The sequence below is a fragment of the Rutilus rutilus genome (genome assembly GCF_951802725.1).
Source record: "Rutilus rutilus genome assembly, chromosome: 5".
In the NCBI taxonomy this organism is placed as follows: Eukaryota; Metazoa; Chordata; class Actinopteri; order Cypriniformes; family Leuciscidae; genus Rutilus; species Rutilus rutilus.
In genome coordinates this window covers 38,352,982-38,373,264 of record NC_140213.1, presented here as the reverse complement: position 1 = coordinate 38,373,264, position 20,283 = coordinate 38,352,982, and the positions used below count along the sequence as shown (strand labels likewise).

Below are 20,283 nucleotides of genomic sequence, written 5' to 3'. Positions count from 1 at the left end.
AATAGCTATTCAATATGTGGCCACATGAAAGCAGACGCTGTTGACCTGGGGTCAAATTTGAATATAGTTTGATTAAAATAGCAAAGTTCAAGTCTCTATTTTTACTTTGCTTGCTTCAAGATAATATAGATTTAGGGGATTTGCAGTTGTAACTTGAGTATGTGGTCTTAAATATACTGTGAAATTTAAAGAGCATGTTCACTGTACAGATGGATTGTATATATTTTTTTAGCAGACTGCAAAGGTTAAGAATCCACACATCACCACTGTCTAAAGTGTAGCTCAGCTTCATATAACATTGCAGCAATGACAGTTAAAACACTTGTATAACTGCTTTTTAAAAAAATACTTTTGTCACACGGCCATGAATACACTCTATTTGGGAGGCTGCTGTTACATATTTTAAAGGCGGAATGAATGAGGTCTTTCAAGAGGCTCATGTTTGAAACTGGTTTGTCTACTGGATTTGGCGAGTTCCCAGACTTGAGCTAGAGGCATTCAAACATCATAAAATGGCAGACTTTACCCCTCAAAAAAGAACAACCCTGTTTGATGCCCTTTTTATATATCAGTAGCATCAGCATCATTATTATTGTTCAGTTTTTTTGTACTATAACAAAGAAATGAGTCTCATTTTGTTTATGTTTAGAGGGCTGTTACATGATACCACAAAGAGGATGTAATTCACGAATCACAGGATGTGACTGTGATTCATAACACGCTCGATTGGCTCTTTAGTAAAGAAGCAGTAAAACGCTTAGGGTCATAATTAGGGGTCCAAAACACCGAATTATTTTTCTGCCCTAAAACTCTTTAGGCTTCAGAGACCGTAAATCAAAGACCAATTGCAAATCAAACGTACGTAGACACACTTTCTTCAGACACTAGGTGGCGCTATAAAAAATATAATTTATATTTTCATTTACGCTTGAACTGGAAAAGGATTGCCCTTTAATTTGTGAGAGCAATGTCCAAACTTCAAAACATGGTACAACAGGATTTTAAAGAAAATATAGGCCCTTGAGCTGTGTTTAAAATGTTGCTATTTTTTTGTCATTTTCTGTTTTGCCAAACTTCTTTGACCCAGATAATTGTCTGATGACATATTGCACATTATGATATGAATAATCTCATAAACATGTAAAATAATAAAATTTGCCAGGTAAATAGGCTACATGAACATCAATTCAGTTTCTACAAAAGGTATCAGTTAATAATAAATACTTTAATAAATAAGTCAAATTATGATTTTAAATACGCATTAACCAACCACTGATGACGCAACTGTGTTTACAAGTTTGCAAACAGGACAAGCCTGCTGACAGTATTACTCGAAGCTATATCCAAAACAAACACTCATTGTCGAGCTGCTTTTGAAGGCATCTACAGTGTGTGGAATCTGCAGCCCACCAAATCATGTGAATCAGCTTTTCCACGGGCGACTTTCATACGGAGACTCCCTGTCCACGCCGATTGGCTCATTGTTACACATTTTTCCTGACGATTGGTTCATGGGAGTGCGTCAGGTCTCAATGGAGCCTGAACCTTGTAACCAAGGGGTGGAATAAAGTTTACAGGCAAACTTTGACAAGAGACGCACATTTGGACACCTGGACAAGTGCACTGGGCTTAGTTACTGTTATACTGGAACTATGAAAAGTTTTAAACAACGACTTAAGAAAAACGAGGTAAACATTATTGACTAGATACAAATTTTACTCTTTCGAATAGCTTGTCAAGACTTTGGACCAAGCCCATAACATGTCCTGAAACTGAGTGTGTGTGTGTGTGTGTGTGTGTGTGTGTGTGTGATAGAATGGGACTGTGGGTGGTCAGTCTGCGTGGTTGTAAGTTGCTGAATTGTTTTGCTGAACTCCAGGAATGAATTGTTATGTTTATGGCTAAAGTGATAAGAACCATGCGTCTGACTCGCGATTGTAATCTTTAGAAGATTTTATCGCTGGATTTCACCGTGGTTCACACTGTTGGCTACGCCTACTTTGCGCATGAGCAATTGAGACAAGCAAAGATTATTGTAGACAACTGTAGAACACCGTACTACGACGATAGACTGTAAGGCTATTTGAAATAACTTGGAAATGCAATTGTAATATTGATAGATATGAATATAGATATGAATCGATAGTTTAAAACGTCTGTGAACCCATCAAAATCAATAATTAAGCATCACCGCGCCATAAATTACATTATAAAAAGGATGGTTCTAGTCCTGGATGCTGATTGGTTCATACACTTTACAGCCTGTTGTATTTAGCAATATAGTGGACATGTTCACTATATCACTGTGCAGTATAGCAGAGTCATTATTTTATTTCTTTGCATAGCAACTCTGTTATTTCAGGAGGAAATATAATACATCGACTTAATGAATTTTGCTTAATAAAATAAGGGGTTAATGGCAATTGCTAGTGCTATACTGAACCATAGTGAAGGTTTCACATTAAAATATTATTTGTTTCTCTTAGACATGGAAATAAAGCAAGTTTTAGGATTTTCAAAAAGAAAGTGTTCAGTAGCAGAACCAAACCAGACGATGATAAAAGTGATGGCGGATTCAGTGATGGCTCTGTAGAGCTGTAAGAGAGTAGGTTGTGAAATTGATGGTATGAATATTGCGTTTTCCGATGTCTTATATTTGCCTCTGTCTCAGAGTACAGAATGGGGAAAGTATGACGAGCGTCTAATGAAGGCGGCAGAGAATGGAGATATAGAGAAACTCACAGCAACACTCAAGAAAGGAACCAATCCCACCAAACTAGACTCAGAGGGCCGGTCTGCGTAAGTGCCACTTTCAACATGATGCTTCTGTGATGCTAAAAAAAATTGTATCCAATATACAAATAGCATTTTTTTTTATTGTCTTTACTTGAATTTTACTGAGAATAATTCTCCACCTAAGTATAATCTATATTTTATTCTATGTGTATGCAAAAAACAACAACAACTGACTGACACAACATTTTTGCAAAGACAGCTCATTTTACTGTCCTCTATGGTTCTGTGCACTACTGAGCTCATTCCCGCACTATGTTTTTAAAGTGGAAGCTGAACCCCTCTATGAAAGGCTCTGGGATCAAGTGGTCTTGCGCTCTTTGATTGGACGTAAATCTCAAAAACAGTTCTCTATCCTCCCTGCTGGGACTCCTGTGTTTACTTCTGTATGCATTTCATCACACTTGTCTCTTGCCGCAAAATAGCTTTTTAATAAAAGTGCAAATTCCTGCCAGGGGAGGAGGGAAGAAATTTTGACAGCCCAATTTTTTTGTGCCCTCAAACTAATTTTGAGGCAATTTCAGTTCAGCATTGGTTTACTCTTCTTATATTTTACCCTCAAGGATAAGCTACATAGAATGCCCTGTTTGCTTTGTGGAGGGTTTTGTATTTTGTATTTCTTCCATGGACCTGCAGCACACTTCTCATGATAAATACTGGTATGTGGAAACAAGGAAAAACTAAGCACAAAAATAAATGTTGAAACATGAACCTCCAAGATGATTAGTATACTTTCTGATTAAGCAGTTTAAAGGTACACTAGGTATACAAAAAACTCATTTTAAAGCTCTGAGTTTTCTCCTATAATGCCTGATGAGTTTGGAGAACACCTGACAAGAGATCAGAGACCATTCCTTTATACAGAATCTCTCCATCCTTCAAATTCCCAGCTCCATGTTGGTGCTTCTCCTCTTCAGAACAGCCCACTCATTTTCTATAGGGTTCAGGTCAGGGCACTGTGCTCAGTGACACATTTTTGTGTTGATTCTGATGTTTGTTTTGGATCGTTGTCCTGATGGTAGATCCAGCCAATTATAAGATTTCTAGCTGAGGCCGTCAGGTTTTGATTTTTTGATGTGTTGGTATTTGCTAGAATCCATGATACCATGTATCTGAACAAGATGTCCAGGACCTCCAGCCAAAAAAACAAAACAGGCCCACAACATTAAAGATCCAGCGGTATATTTAACCGTGGACATGGGGTACTTTTATCCCTGTTTGCACCAAACACATCTGGTGGGTTTGCTGCCAAAAAGCACTTTTTTAGTTTCATCTGACCATAGAACCAGGACCCTTTTGAAGTTCCAGTCATGTTTGACAACTGAATTGGGCCTTTGTGTTCCCTCATATTTAAACTCCTGTGAAACAAGAAGTCATAGCTAGACAATTTCATGTTCCTAGTCACCATGGTGTGCTTAAAGGAGAACTCCGGTCAATTTTAACATTGAGCTAATTTTTTTTGTACATTTGGAGTGCTGTCAGTACAGAGAACAACGACAAAAATCGGTGTTGCCTACAACGTGTTATCCTCTTTTTAAAATTTGCACCCTGTTGACTTCAATGGGGCAAGTTTTAAACCTGCTTTTACCTGCTCATGTGAGTGATTCCTTCTGAGTGAACGCGGGTGAATCTGACTGCAGTAGATGTGAAAGAAATATATAAAAAATTATGTTTATTCAGCCAGCGCACATACCTGTATTTACATCCTGTTTTCGGTCGAAGTCCACAGTAGTCGATTGTCGAGTTCACGCGCGTGATCATCGGTACTAAACCTATGCGCGTGAACTCGACAATCGATTACTGTGGACTTCGACCGAAAACAGGATGGAAATACAGGTATGTGCGCTGGCTGAATAAACATCATTTTTTATATATTTCTTTCACATCTACTGCAGTCAGATTCACCCGCGTTCACTCCGAAGGAATCACTCACATGACCTGTGCACTTGTAATGACACATCAGGGATGTTAAGAGGCTAAAAGCAGGTTTAAAACTTGCCTCATTGAAGTCAACAGGGTGCAAATTTTAAAAAGAGAATAACACGGTGTAGGCAACACCGATTTTTGTCGTTGTTCTCTGTACTGACAGCACTCCAAATGTACAAAAAAACAAAGTTCTCCTTTAACCCTTAAACAGGCAAGAGTAGAAAATGATAAGCAATAAATAATTTCATGTCATTTTTTATATCATCTGGACTTAAGTAAATCATATCCAAAAGAATTTTTGAAAAATGTTATGTATTTTGGATTTTATGAGTTGTGACTCCCAGATCACATTGCCTGTTTAGGGTATAAAAAAAGGACCAAATCTATAACTGTAACTGCCATTGCATGTTTAAAACAATTATATCCTATACTACAACTCATATAATGTTGACATATTATATATCATTGGAAAGCGTACAAACTCAAGATTCAGCCTGTGAAAACCGTTTTGAAATCGGACCTTGTGTTACCATAAAAATGGTAAAAAAAAACAAAAAAGTAAAATGGTAAAAAATGTTGGATTTAGGTCAGGCTGACTAATTGATCACAGATAACTTGAAGCAAATCATGTGACCAGCATACTCAAGACAGACAGGCTGTATCAGTTTAACCTGTACATTTTATAATAAAAAACAAACAAAAAAAACCCCTCAGAATACAAAGATTGTTACAAAAATGAATACAAAGTGAATCCCTTTTTTATACCCAAAAGTGGCAATGTGACTCAGGTGTAACATATATTTCAAACCGTGCTAAATAACAACATGAACAACATTTTTATAAATGTTCTTTTTCAGCACCTTAAGACAATGTTCATAATTAATGTTAGCACTGTTAGTATTATTTTTTTCCAAAGAAAAGTAAGTTTAATATATATTTACTTATCTCAAAATCTGAATGTCCTGCACCACTGGCAGCCATGTTGGATTTAGGTCAGGCTGACTAATTAATCACAATTTTTTTTAAACAAATCATGTGACCAGCATACTCAAGACAGACCAGGCTGTGATAAATGATAAAAGGATTTGATGAAAAAATCATTCTTACGCCCCAAAAAGACGACAAAAACTAAGATCACATTGCCAGTTTTAGGGTTAATATGTAAATATTAATGGGAATATACTTCTTCAGAGATATTTACTCATAAAAATTCTAGAGGTGTCAATAATTATGGCCAACTTGTTTTGGAGAAAAATATTTATTTCATAATGTGAAATAAACCCCCCTCCCCCCACACACACTTTCTATCCTTTTGCTTCTTTTTTTTTTTTAGAATGAAAGATCAAAAGGATGAACAATGCAGATTTATTTGATCATATTTACCAGGGGTGCCATTAATTCTGACCACAACTGTAAATAAGGCAAGAAGTTCTGAAACAGGAACATGAGAAGCATAGAAGAGTAAATGTCTTCATAAAGCTTTCTAACATCAAAGGTGTTTAACTAAATCATAAATGTGTGGCACAGCAGTGCTCTGGTGATAATATGTTTATGGGAGGGTATTAAATATGGTGTGTGCACTGTGTTATGTAGCCTATAATTTTCCTATGTTTCTTCTTTTATCTCTTCCGGTCAGCTGTTTTTAAAGGGGGTTGTATTAGGTGTGTCGGGCCTCATGACAGGATTTTAATCATGGTCTGTTGATGTTAAATATTTCCTACTTTCCAATGTTTTTCTGCCAAATAGAATATGTATTTCCTTGCCTTAACCTTGTCAGTAAACATGATGGAATAAAAAAATGTCATTTTTTATATTTAGCTCCTGTGCATTTAATTGTCATTCCTTTTTCAAATAGATAAAAAAAAAAAAATCTCCTCTTATTTTCTGCTACAAAACATGTTCATACCCACTCCTACATCTTTTTGATCTTTCTTTTGTCCTCTAAGCTCTAACTATTTCAACGTACAAGCTTCAACAGTTCTGGTGATCTAATTCACTCAAATGTATCATGTCTGCTTTGTGACTAGGCTCAAGGAGTGGTTGTGCCTATTTTCTGTTGAAACAGGCCTTGGCTGCTATGTTGTTGCAATTTTTTTTCTCTTAATACATAATCAAAATCACTGGTGAATCACTGGTAAACTCACATATGTTGTAAATGCATATTTTGATCTCCATTGAAATAAGTAAATAAGGAAAATAAGTATTTGAACACCCTGCTATTTTGCAAGTTCTCCCTCTTAGAAATCATGGAGGGGTCTGAAATTGTCACCGTAGGTGCATGTCCACTGTGAGAGACATAATCTACAAAAAAATATCCAGAAATCACAATGTATGATTTTTTAACTATTTATTTGTATGATACAGCTGCAAATAAGTATTTGAACACCTGAGAAAATCAATGTTAATATTTGGTACAGTAGCCTTTGTTTGCAATTACAGAGGTCAAACGTTTCCTGTAGTTTTTCACCAGGTTTGCACACACTGCAGGAGGGATTTTGGCCCACTCCTCCACACAGATCTTCTCTAGATCAGTCAGGTTTCTGGGCTGTCGCTGAGAAACACGGAGTTTGAGCTCCCTCCAAAGATTCTCTATTGGGTTTAGGTCTGGAGGCTGGCTAGGCCACGCCAGAACCTTGATATGCTTCTTACAGAGCCACTCCTTGGTTATCCTGGCTGTGTGCTTCGGGTCATTGTCATGTTGGAAGACCCAGCCTCGACCCATCTTCAATGCTCTAACTGAGGGAAGGAGGTTGTTCCCCAAAATCTCGCAATACATGGCCCTCTCATCATCCTCTCCTTAATACAGTGCAGTCGCCCTGTCCCATGTGCAGAAAAACACCCCCAAAGCATGATGCTACCACCCCCATGCTTCACAGTAGGGATGGTGTTCTTGGGATGGTACTCATCATTCTTCTTCCTCCAAACACGTTTAGTGGAATTATGACCAAAAAGTTCTATTGTCTCATCTGACCACATGACTTTCTCCCATGACTCCTCTGGATCATCCAAATGGTCATTGGCAAACTTAAGACGGGCCTTGACATGTGCTGGTTTAAGCAGGGGAACCTTTCGTGCCATGCATGATTTCAAACCATGACGTCTTAGTGTATTACCAACAGTAACCTTGGAAACGGTGGTCCCAGCTCTTTTCAGGTCATTGACCAGCTCCTCCCGTGTAGTTCTGGGCTGATTTCTCACCTTTCTTAGGATCATTGAGACCACACGAGGTGAGATCTTGCATGGAGCCCCAGTCCGAGGGAGATTGACAGTCATGTTTAGCTTCTTCCATTTTCTAATGATTGCTCCAACAGTGGACCTTTTTTCACCAAGCTGCTTGGCAATTTCCCCGTAGCCCTTTCCAGCCTTGTGGAGGTGTACAATTTTGTCTCTAGTGTCTTTGGACAGCTCTTTGGTCTTGGCCATGTTAGTAGTTGGATTCTTACTGATTGTATGGGGTGGACAGGTGTCTTTATGCAGCTAACGACCTCAAACAGGTGCATCTAATTTAGGATAATAAATGGAGTGGAGGTGGACATTTTAAAGGCAGACTAACAGGTCTTTGAGGGTCAGAATTCTAGCTGATAGACAGGTGTTCAAATACTTATTTGCAGCTGTATCATACAAATAAATAGTTAAAAAATCATATATTGTGATTTCTGGATTTTTTTTTTTTGATTATGTCTCTCACAGTGGACATGCACCTACGATGACAATTTCAGACCCCTCCATGATTTCCAAGTAGGAGAACTTGCAAAATAGCAGGGTGTTCAAATACTTATTTTCCTCACTGTATATTAACCTGTGCAAATATCTGCATTAAATATACTTTATTCATGTTGTAAAATAAAATTATTGACATTGAAATTAATGAACAATATTATTGATGTAATAATCAATAATAATGCAATATAATGCTTATATTTAATAAATTTACTTGTATTTTCTTATTTTTTTTAAGGTTTCATGTTGCTGCTAGCAAAGGCCTCATAAACAGTCTAAATGTTTTCCTGGATAACGGTGTCAACTTGAAGGCTGTAGATGCTGCCGGTAAGACTTTCAGAAGTAATCACATTTCATAAACCATTTAAGTCATATTTCATTCCTCTATCTGAAGACCTGACCCTCCTGCTGTGGATAATCAACCAATACATTTTGTTTAAATGTTGTGCGGTTGTTCGTGCGTTAGCCTAAAGACAAGTTTAATTTAACTCGGAGCTCAAGCCGAGCCTCAGGTTCGAGCCTCCAGGACAGCAAGCCAAGGTAGTTTACTATTAACCTTTAAGGCTGAACGGGGCAGGCGAACTTGTGAATACTAGTTAGCCTAGTATTCTGCTGTTGTATTGAAACTATTGGAAAATCTGGAATCTGAGGGTGCAAAAAAATCGTAACATTGAGAAATTCGCCTTTAAAGTTGTCCATTTATGTTCATGATTGTGCTGCATTCACTCACAAAAATAAATGTTTTATATATGTATGGTAGGAGATTTATGGAAAGCTCTATGATCTTTACTTAATATCCTAATGATTTTTGGCATAAAAGAAAAATCGATAATTTTGACCCATAAAATGTATTGTTGGCTATTGCCACAAATATACCTGTGCTACTTGTGACTGGTTTTGTGATCCAGGGTCACATATTAGGTTTTGGTCATAATTGTGTTAAATAATCGTAATTACGATATTGACAAAAAAATAATCATGATTATGATTTTTGACATAATCGATCAGCCCTGGTCTGAGATCACACTGAAAAACTGGGATTCAAAATCTATTTAAACCTTGAAATAAACAAAGGATTTCGATTTTCTCTAAACAAACAATTAAATAAGCAAATTTGTGAAATTGATCATGAGATTCCTTCGTACAGATGACCAGAATCATGAAGAACATGATCAGTTTGAACTCAAACGTATGGAATTCAAGCAGGTCAAGTGCTGCTGCCATTAAAGCAACGTTTCTGACTTTTAAACCTCACTGTATGTATGTTGTTCCTCTCTGCAGGGAAAACAGCTTTGCATCTGTCTGCAGCAAGCGGTCATCCCATGTGTGTGCAGAGGCTTCTGCAGGTACTGTCCAACAACAATCACAGGAAGAGAGACTAATGAGAAACCGCATTGGAATGTCACAGTGTTGACGTATAACCAACCCCTTTAGCGATTGCTCTGCCAAAGACAGCTCAATGCTTTCTTTTCTTTTCATACCCTGTTTTATGTTTAAAGCCCATGTTTATTATAATTTTTTTTTACTTTCTCTGGACTTTCCTTTGCTTTTGATCTCCACATGAAACTGCGCTTAAGGCAGGGCTGGAGCAATTTACTCCACTTTTTTTGTATTATATAGCAACCATTCTTTTGCTCACAAACGCACCGTTAAGAATGCGAGGTGTGTTATCTGCTGTGGAAATGTGAATTTTCTTTCGTAAAGCTTTGATGTGAATGCAGCTATAATTAAATGCAAGTGAAAACGAAGGAAATGAATGCAAATGAGTTTCAACTGGCAGTCAATTGCATTAAAGTAGTGCAAAAGTAAAATAATTAAAACCATGAACAATTTAAAGCATTCAATGTTTTTTACTTTTGATTGAGCCAAATTCTAAATATATATTTGCATTTATGATAAGCGTGTGTTGAGAGGCATTTGTGCAATTTACATTCTTTTCAATGTCTTTCGTTCTTTTTCAGTTTTCTTAGCTTGTTGAGCAGAGGAATATGTAAATGAACTTTAGCTGTAAAATAAATCATTGAAGATTTGAAAACTTTGAAAATTTTGAAAATATTTTCTTTTCCAACAGTGCAAATGTCCTGTTGACAGCGCAGACCTGCAGGGCCGTACAGCTTTGCATGATGCAGGTGTGTGGATTTTCCTTTTTTTAAATTATATTTATATTTATTTTATTAATATTCCATTTAAAGTCTGCGCCGATAGTCTCGTGGGCAAGTGCGCCGACCTGTAGCGCCGTTGCGCTTCGTGCGACCTGAGTTCGAGTCCCGGCTTGTGGACTTTTCTCGATCACGTCCCCCCTCTCTCTCTCCCACCTCACTTCCTGTCTAGCTACTGTCCTGTCCAATAAAAGGCAAAAACTTCCATTTAAAATGTTAGTAATCCCCCCCAATTTATAATTCTACATTTGCTTTTGTTTCACTGACTAATTGACAACAATGTTTCATTTAAAGAATGTTGGTAACCAAACAGTTCACAGTAGCCACTGACTCCCATAGTATTTTTTTTCCTACTATGGAAGTCAATGGCTACTGTCAACTGTCTGGTTACCAACATTCTTTAAAAATCTTTTTTTGTGTTCAACAGAAGAAAGAAACTCGAGTAAATTATGACAGAATTAAAAATTTTGGGTGAACTATCCCTTTAAGAACGAAACGTTGCTGTCTGTTGCTGGGAGACCTTGCATTTCTGCTATGTTTGGAACTATATTTGTTGCAAAATAGAGAAAAAGCGGTCAAAATTTACAATGTTGTGTCTAAAAATCAGGTTATTGTTTATTGAACTTGTAGAAAATGAGTGTCATATTTGTAATCGTGCTGATATTCGAGAAAATGGCACTCTTGCTCGTGTAATATTGATTAACTATTATGTTATAAACACAAAATACAAGAACTCATGCAAGGCCATTCATATCTTGAATTTTGGGGGCATTATTATTATTTTGTGACATTTCCGACCTTGCACGACACTTTTTTACATCAACACCAGACTAGCTTGCTTGTTGTTAAGCTTAATGGAGGACATACCACAATTTTGGGTGTTGCATGCTCAGATGCATTTTGGGTGTGTGTGTCAGATTAATTATCGTCATTCTTTTCAGGCAAATCTTTCATTATGAATTCTTCAACTGCTGCATGAGGATGCATCAAGGACCGATATAATGTCTAGCTGTCAGAGTTGATTGGAAAATTATAACGTCTTGTGTCATGTTATTGTTTTTCAGCAAATGTAGGCTGTAAAGCCACCATCAAAATGCTCTTTGACAGCGGTGCATCTATTGATGCTACTGACGCGGTAAGTAAAATGGTTTTGAAAGAACAATTAATTTTGCACACTGTGTATATATAAGAAGCGATATGAGAAAGTGAGATGTGTTGCAATACATGTAAATATGTACATTTTTCAGGATGGTAGATCACCTTTGTTGCTTGCTGCTAAGACGAGCCAACCAAGAGCATGCCAGTTGCTTGTGCAATATGGAGCACGCACTGTTCTTCGAGACAAGCAAAGCAAGTAAGGGAAAGCATTTAAAAATGATCTTATTTTCTTTTGTGCATTAATAATGATCCACAAAGAGTTTGCAAAAATCAAATATGCATGAGCAAAGTATCAGCCAGAAGAGGAAGATTACATTTTAAATTCAAATATATTTATATTCAGTTTCATTTTGTTCACTAATGTGAATCAACTTGCAAGAAAATACGTCTTCTACAAGGAAGTCACCTGTTTTCTTTCCATTGAAGTGGCACACATTTGCATGTGTACACTGCAGAAAGTAGCAATAGGAACAATGCTGAAGTGCATAGGACACTTATGTTGCATTCATTCTCAGAACTAGTGAAGCTTATACCTTTATTTGTTATTGATCAGCATTCAATGATATAGAAAGTGCAGCAAACAATTTTAATTAATATTTGACCATTTTTAGGGCTGCCAAAACCAATTCAACTCATGAGATTCATTAAATGTTGAAAAGCATTACAATTATTTAATAAATAATATAATGATATAGTTCAGTATAACTAATGAACTGTTTTTGATGAGTCTTAGAAAAAGCTCATTCAAGTAAAGGTATCTTTTAAGCTTTGCAGGAAATAATCATAAAGTTTGTTTGACCTTGAGTTGTGCCATACCAACTGATCAATAATTTTTTCTATCTTCTGTTTTTCTGACTTGTTATATTTTATGTTGTGTATATGTGTGTGTGTTCTGTCTAGGACGGCGCTAATATTAGCTTGTGAGAACTCCTGTAAAGAAGTGGTGGAGATTCTCCTGAAGACTAAGGCAGATGTTTCAGCAGTGGACATTTATGGCCATGATGCTTACCACTATGCCAGACTAAGTCAGAATCAAGACTTGATCACTCTTGTACAACATGCTTTGGAAACAGCCACTAAAGGTAAAATAACACCATGTAATTTTGTGACCAGCAGTGCTTTTTTTCCCCAGCAAGGTAGTGTAAAGTGACAGTCTTGTTATCATAACATGTAGAAATTGCTGAACCTGCTCATGCAGGCAGCAGGTCAGTCGAGTTTTAAATTTAGATCCCATATCAACAGTCACACTGTCATTACTGGGAAATGTCATGTAATTTAAGAGAAGTGTCTGAAAGATACAGATCCAGCTGTGCTCACATAGACTTCTCAGATTCTAACACTAAAAGCATCAATTTCTAGAGTTGACCGGTCTGTATTCCTTTTCCATTGGCATGTCTTATTTAAAGAGAGAGGCTTATTCCAAGCAAATCAGCCGCTTATTATTAGAAGATCACTTGGGTCCCTGAAAGATGCTTTTCATGTAATATCTGCCATATCACCAGATTAACAATTAAAATGCAACAATTAGTTAATAAAGTGATTGCCATGTAAATCAAGGCACATTCATGGCATGGTCAATATTAATAATAATCATATCTTGTCTGAAATGTGCATTATGTGCCATAACGTGCTATAATTTTTTTTTGTTTTCAGCCAAAGAGACTGCCAATGTTTCACAGAAGATTCAACAGGTAACATTGACTTTTTGCTGACAATTTAACTCTTTGACGCATTTTCATTCGGATTCACAGTCAAGTTCAAGTATTTGTAATCCAAGACAGGAAAGGCAGTAACAGCAAACAAATAAGGTCATGAGTTTGCTGCACTGCACTCAAGTGAACTCTATCTATTTATTGATCTTACTGCCAGTGCCATCTAGAGTCTTAAATGCTAATCGCAGTGCACTTTAATTAGAGACATCCTAATCTGCAGTCACTTGAGAATGATGATGGTGTGCTATGTCCATCTCTGCAATGATGGAAATCAGTCGGATGAAATTCAGTGTTCTTCTGCAGCTGTCGATGGAGATGAATACTGATTCTCATGCTCATGTGAATATTTCAACCATACATGTGGAAATCTATAGTTTCTTAGTTCTAACACATCTATTATAGATCCACCCTTCAGGCTATGTTTCAGTGATTTACTGTAGGGAGATGCATTTATTAGTAAAGAATTGTTAGAGAAGTTATTATGGAAATATAGATTTATTTCTATCTAAAGACCATGTCATCAGAGATTTTTGATAAGAATACAACGGGTTTTTTTTCTTTCTGAATGCACAGGCTAAACCCTGGACCAAAGCAGGATCAGTAAAGACGGAGAAAGCTTTGTCAGAGCCACTAACAGTGAGTTTCTTTAGAGGATGGCATTTGAAGTCTGTGCTATCAGGCAGTCATTTTGCTCTCCTGTAGCTGATTGTGATCAGTTGTGAATGTCATCAATAAAGGGTTGTGTCTGAATTACAGAAGGAACATGGCAGTCACTCCACTGAAGGTAACTTGGAATGTGTTTATATAAAATGGCAGAACATCATGATTGCAATCAGTCATATCACAAAAGCTTTCCAGGTCTGGGTTCTGATATTTTAAACATATTTTCTGTTCCCTGAAGGAAAAGCTGCCAAACAAGGTCATAATCTGGATTCTACACAGGTATCCTGCCTAACCTGCCTAACCTGATCTGTGTCTGAAGAGTTTGCTTTATGACAGTGTCATTAAGTATTTTTAGATTTAGTTAACTCCTTATTTTTGAAGTATGTGACCTTGATATCTTGCTCACAGTTTGTCCTTTTATCAGCCATTTAAATTAAATTTTACATTAAGGTCTTCACCACAAAATCAGTCAATCAATCAATCAATCAGTCATTCAATTGAACAGTCAATCAATCAATCAATCAATAATTTTTGTGTGTTTTGGTAAAAAAAATTATGTATGTGACCTTGATATCTTGCTCATAGTCCTTTTATCAGGCAGTTAAATTAAATTTTCCATTAACTTTCCATTATTATATTATATATGCAGTTAACCAAGTAATATAATTTGTATAATGTGAACACTTTTTTTCTTACAGAATATAGAGATTAAAGGGTTATACCTTCACTTAATATCAGACTAAATTTACATCCCATTCTCATCAAACTGAAACATTACAGCAGTTGATCTAAAATAGACAAACGAAAGAGTATTTCTTACTTCAACATTACCCTTGTCAATTATTCAGGTCAGGCCTGCACAGTCAGCTCCTGTGCCAGTGAGATCTACTCCGATGGAGTTATTGCCCGGTGAGGTGGAGGCCCTTAGGAGAGAACTACGAGATGCACGGAGGAGGCAAGACGTAGCAGAGGCGGAGGTGCACAGGCTGGACGCGGCACTGGCTCTGCGTTGTCAGGAATATGAAGGTCTGAGGAGGAGCAGCGAACAAGCTCTGCATGCGTCCCATAATCGGTCATGGGAGCTGGAGGAGGCCTTGGGTGAGGTGCAGAGAAGGATGGCCGGCTCAGAATCCCGAGTGAGACAGATGCAAGCTCATCTAGTAGCCGTCAGGGAGCACTTGGTGGAAGAGCTGAGAGTCCAGCTTCAAGAAGTCAAAGGTCAGCGGGAGGCAGCCGTAGCCGAACTGGGGAGAATGCAGAAGGAGCTCAGCCAGAGCAGGAGGGAGGTAGAGCAGCAGAAGCAGAACCAGGGCTCCTTGATGCAGGAACTTAGCCGGCTTTCCCAGGAGCTGCTCAGCAGAGAAGAGCAAATAAGCACACTGAAGACAAGGTTAGCAGGAATGGAGACACAGCAGGCTGAGACGTTGTGTAAAGACGCTCAGACCCCATCAGAATGGTGCCCGACACATGCGAAGAGCACCATGACTGACCTCATCACGGAGACCAGCGAACCGACCGTAGATCTGGAGAACTACATCAGCAAGGGTGAGCACACAGTCATAACTAGCTCACTGAACAATTCACTGCAACAGGCTGAAACCAAAGCTGACGAGGCTCTACAGAAGTACCAGTGCGCCCAGGAAGAGAACCAGAGCCTGCTGAGAGAACTTCAAGAGCAAAAGACAGAGCTGGACACAATCCAGGAGGCTCTGAAGTCCAAGTTTGCTCCTGTTGTCTTAGTGGAGGAAAAGGAGAAAGAGGTGGTACGACTCAAACTAGCCCTTGAAGAGATGGAGAAGAGACAAAACCAGGCCAGTGTGAGCATCTCAAACACAAAAGAGGAGGGTGTTCAGAGAGAAGAACACAGGCAGCCATGCGCTAGTGAAGTACAGCATAACCAAGTATCTTCTTCTACAGGGAGTGACAGAGCAGAATGTGAAGTCACTAGAATTGCAGCGGAAAACGTGCAGCCAAGTGAAATAGAAAGCAAAGGTAGCACAACTGAGGACCAGGGGAGGACATCACCAGATCAATTTGTCAAGGTTAATGATTATTGCTTGTATATTTATTATATATTCTCACAGATCATCAATGCATTGAGATTGTTCCAAAATCCAGAAATCAATGCAGATTATATTAATGTATCATTTTGTCATTTACAAGCATATTATTTAAATGTTTTGGAACGCACCAATACTAAAATTCGAATGAATTCAAATGATTGATAAATGGCAGATATTCAAATTCTATTCGTTTTTGTCTAACTAAAACTAAAAGCAAAAATTAGTCATTTTAAATGCTACAAGTGCATTTAGGCATCACATTTAGTGCATTTATAAAAAAATGCTATTAATTTTGAGATTTGCCATAGATAACATTTTATTGAAGTGTAATTCAATTGTTAATGTTTTTAAAAAATCAACTTTAAGTGAGCATTAGATGGCAGCGAAGGTAATCAAAATATTAAAATATGGGAAATGAGCATGCAATATCTCTAATATCAGCAAATAGCCTAAAGAAATTGTAAAAATGTAATTACATGTGTTCTCTATCTCAGTCATCAGTGAAGCATGAGGGACAGAGGTTGGCTCAGGTCAACATATCAGAACCCGTCGGCTCCTGTGAACCATCACAATCAGACAGCTCCCTCCAGGCTCAGGTCTACAGCCTACAACAGCAGCTAGAGGTTAGTTACTCACAGGTCGCTCTATTCTTTAGGGCTGTTTTTGAGAGTCTGCTTTGTTTAAGCTTTGTTAGACTTGAGCTTTTATGGTCATATTTCTATTTTTATATTAAGACACACACAAGCACACACAGCAAATAAATGTCAATAAATAACAACAACTGCTCAATTCAACCCAAGAAAGAAGTTTGGTTGTGGAAAATAAACAAGACGACCAATTCACTTAACAACACATTTTATTACATAATACAACCATGGAGAGGGTAGATAAGTGGTTCCTTCTGTCGGCACTCATTCAGGGTTTAATAGTTGGTTTAGTTTAAGTAGGAGAATTTTCCCAAACCATAAAGGAAACACTTAATCTTTCAGTTTATCATAAACGTTCATTTTATTAAATCACCACATTTGGAGATGCGTGGTTTTCACTGGACAGAAATGGTATGAAAAATTGTACACTGAAAAGTAACTACTGTAGTACCTAAAGCCCTAAGTATACTTCGGCTGGTCGCGTTTTGCGACGGCCCGTGCACTGTCCACATGACGTAATTTTCGTCATCAGGAGGGTCCGCGAACGTTTGTGTGCAGCCCAATTTTCGTGTCCATCCGGACAACAGCATGTGCGAGGGACTTGAGCACTTGAAAACAAAGTCCACTGGATAGTGTGCATACGCAGAACGCTTCTTTTTTTGCTCACAGCCAAAGGAGTATACTTTGAAAGGCTTGTGCACTCAACTGTGAGATGGAGCAGAACACAGAAAATGAAGTGTACGTGGGCCTTAAAGCTGTCAAACAAGTGTAGTGGAGTAAAAAGTACAATATATGACTCTGAGGTATGGAGTAAAAGCATAAAGTTACATTAAATGGAAATGCTTAAGTGTAAATGTACTTTTGTAACGTTTTACCACTGGAAATAGACCATGTCATAGGCTCCAGAGGAGACTGGATCTTGAGTTGAGTCAAGCCTGTTGCTGTTAGAGAGAACTGGGAGTAGTAAGGAAAGCTCATACAGGGTACACCGTGCTGGTAACTTCACAGAAGCAATTTTTGCACTCCCACAGAGTAATCACTCTCAGGAGACATGTTAACTTTAATTAAAGTACTCGCCCACAATGCTTTTACTGTAATCCAGCACTTTGACATGTATTGTATATCTCCAAATTAAATGCAAGTTTAAGCATTAATCATTTTTCTATTTGTAACTGATGTGAAAACCAATGCATTATGAACTTGTTCTCTTACTTTTATTGGCAGAACTCGGAAAAGCATTACAGACATGTGCTTTCAATATACCGAACACGGTTGCTCAGTGCAGCACAGGTAACATTTTATTGTTTTATGATGTATATTTTCTTATTATCTAATGTGCTTTCAAAAGTAAACCCATGAAAATAGCAGTGTTTATGTTCTAGAAGCTGTGGTCTTCTTTTGCAGGGTTTCATGGATGAAGAGGCCAGAGTGGCTCTGCTTCAGATTGCCAAGATGAGAGAGTGCTGAGTGTGTGCTGAGCATTCATTGTGCATATGCATATATGTATAGACACTACTGTTCAAAAGTTTGGGGTTGGTAAGATTTTTGTAATGTTTTTGAAAGAAGTCTCATATGTTAACCAGAAGTAAAGAAAGTTAAACCATGGCTGCCTTTTTTGATCAATTGTGAAATGTTGTTACAATTTAAAATAACTGCTTTCTATTTAAACATGTCACCATTTTGTAATGGCACAGCTGAATTATCAGCATCATTTAGTCCAGTCTTCAGTGTCATATGATCCTTCAGAAATCATTCTAATATGCTGATTTGAAGAAACATTTCTTATTATTGTCAATGTTGAAAACAGTTGTGCTGCTTAATGTGTTTGTGGAAACCATGATACATGTTTTTCATGATCCTTTGATGAATAGAAATAACATTTTAAATGTCTTTACTGTCACTTTTGATCAATTTAAAGGCAGGGTAGGCGATTAGTTCCAGATTTTTTTTTGTAATGCTGGTTGAAAGTCTTTTCACATCCTGATAGTGATCACTAAGTGAAATGGTCTAAATGTATTTATATGTATATACATATTGTATGTGGAAGGCGTAGGACCATAAATGTTCATCCAATCATTGCATTCGGTTCGAATGTAATGGTCCAATGTCTTATCTGCCTGTCAATGTATGTATTTCCATACCTCGGCGCACCTTGCTCCGCTCGTACAGACATCACGCGTCATTAGCGTGTTTCATGTTGTGCAGAGTTAGACAGACGTCAGTCACAGAGCACCGCAACAGAAACAGAAGTGTGACGCTTTACTCCCTGCTGTACGTGTTCATATTTTGGAGGAGGCGTGGCTTTGGGGTGGGATCTTATGCTTTCATGCTGAAAATTGCCTCCCCTACCTTTAATACATTGTTACTGAATAAAAGTGTTCATTTATTTCTGTTAAAAATACATTGCTGACCCTTAACTTTTGAAATGTAGAGTAAATATATACATTACACTGTGTCTACAATGGACACGACGAATGGACCGTTGTAAATCCATTGAGGTCCAGCTTTCTGGACCTAATCGGTGGATCTAGGAGGGCCAAACACACCATAACACCTTAAACCTTGTGTCAATGTTAATCACTAGATCTTTAACAGAAAACAAAGAATCAAATTTGGTGTAGTTTAGGTTTATTTATGTCCCCCTTTCATCTATCAGTGTCTTGTGCAAATTAACTGTTGCTCTTTGTAACAAAATTAAACAAAATATTAAATGTTGAAATATATCTACACTGTAAAAAAATCTCAACTCTCATATTTTGTTTTTTTTTTTAGGGCTTTTTGAGTTTTAGTTGTGTAAATTTGTGTATATTTGTTTTTGGTGATTTATTAGGGGTGTAACAATACATCGATATAAATGGATTGATATATTGATCAAATGACTAATGATGCGATGTATCAATGCAACGCGGAAAAAGAAATTATTCTTTATTTCGACTCTCCACATTTTCTCACAATGTCCATCTGTGCATTACCGCCAACGCATGCATACTCGTTTAACTCACCTGTCAGGGCTCGAAAATAAGGATTATTGTAAAAGGACCTTACAAAACCTCAAATGTTTACAATCACATTTTTAGGGAGTTATCATGCTTTTCACTTTAGAACACTGTTCCAAATAATTTGTAATTAATTCTGAAAGATTTGATATGCTAATACTTGAGTCATTACTAGTGGGTTACCACGATCTTCGCTTTAGAATGAATTATAGCCTACATTATGCCTTGTTCACATTAATTAAATTAAAAAATTTGTAGTTATTGATTAGCTAATAGTGGACTACCACATTCAGCTGAGTGCCATTACTTACTTGTGCGTTAATCAGAGTTTCTTGTTAGTCAATAGTAGTTAGAATGTTAATATTGCGTAGTTCATTAAAGGGATAGTTCACCCAAAAATGAAAATTCTGTCATCACTTACTCACCCTCAAGTTGTTATGAACCTG

The 20,283-nt window shown here is 37.4% G+C and overlaps 1 protein-coding gene across 2 annotated transcripts; it reads left to right on the top strand.

The window, feature by feature from the left end:
• Positions 1-1,358: 1,358 nt before the first annotated feature.
• On the top strand, positions 1,359-19,581 carry uacaa (uveal autoantigen with coiled-coil domains and ankyrin repeats a). Of its 2 annotated transcripts, XR_014627348.1 has the most exons (17): positions 1,500-1,688; positions 2,672-2,799; positions 8,678-8,766; positions 9,721-9,785; positions 10,511-10,568; positions 11,663-11,733; positions 11,846-11,952; positions 12,657-12,838; positions 13,410-13,447; positions 14,042-14,104; positions 14,225-14,252; positions 14,370-14,410; positions 14,980-15,942; positions 16,049-16,173; positions 16,689-16,817; positions 18,066-18,131; positions 18,246-19,581. XR_014627348.1 is itself a non-coding variant. In XM_084408625.1 (16 exons), the coding sequence occupies exons 1-16, from the start codon at positions 1,653-1,655 to the stop codon at positions 18,306-18,308; spliced, it is 2,358 nt and encodes a 785-aa protein (XP_084264751.1). In that variant the 5' UTR covers positions 1,359-1,652; the 3' UTR covers positions 18,309-19,581. The 2 variants fall into 2 exon arrangements, 1 of the variants encoding a protein (XP_084264751.1); XM_084408625.1 differs by having other exon boundaries at positions 1,359-1,688; positions 14,980-16,173.
• The last annotated feature ends 702 nt before the right edge of the window (positions 19,582-20,283 follow it).

Excerpts from the sequence above, each read along its gene's own strand:
- uacaa (XM_084408625.1), top strand. The coding sequence starts at position 1,653 with ATGAAAAGTTTTAAACAACGACTTAAGAAAAACGAG. Across the intron at positions 11,734-11,845 it reads CTATTGATGCTACTGACGCG|GATGGTAGATCACCTTTGTT; the intron begins GTAAGTAAAATG and ends TACATTTTTCAG. Across the intron at positions 11,953-12,656 it reads CTTCGAGACAAGCAAAGCAA|GACGGCGCTAATATTAGCTT; the intron begins GTAAGGGAAAGC and ends TGTTCTGTCTAG.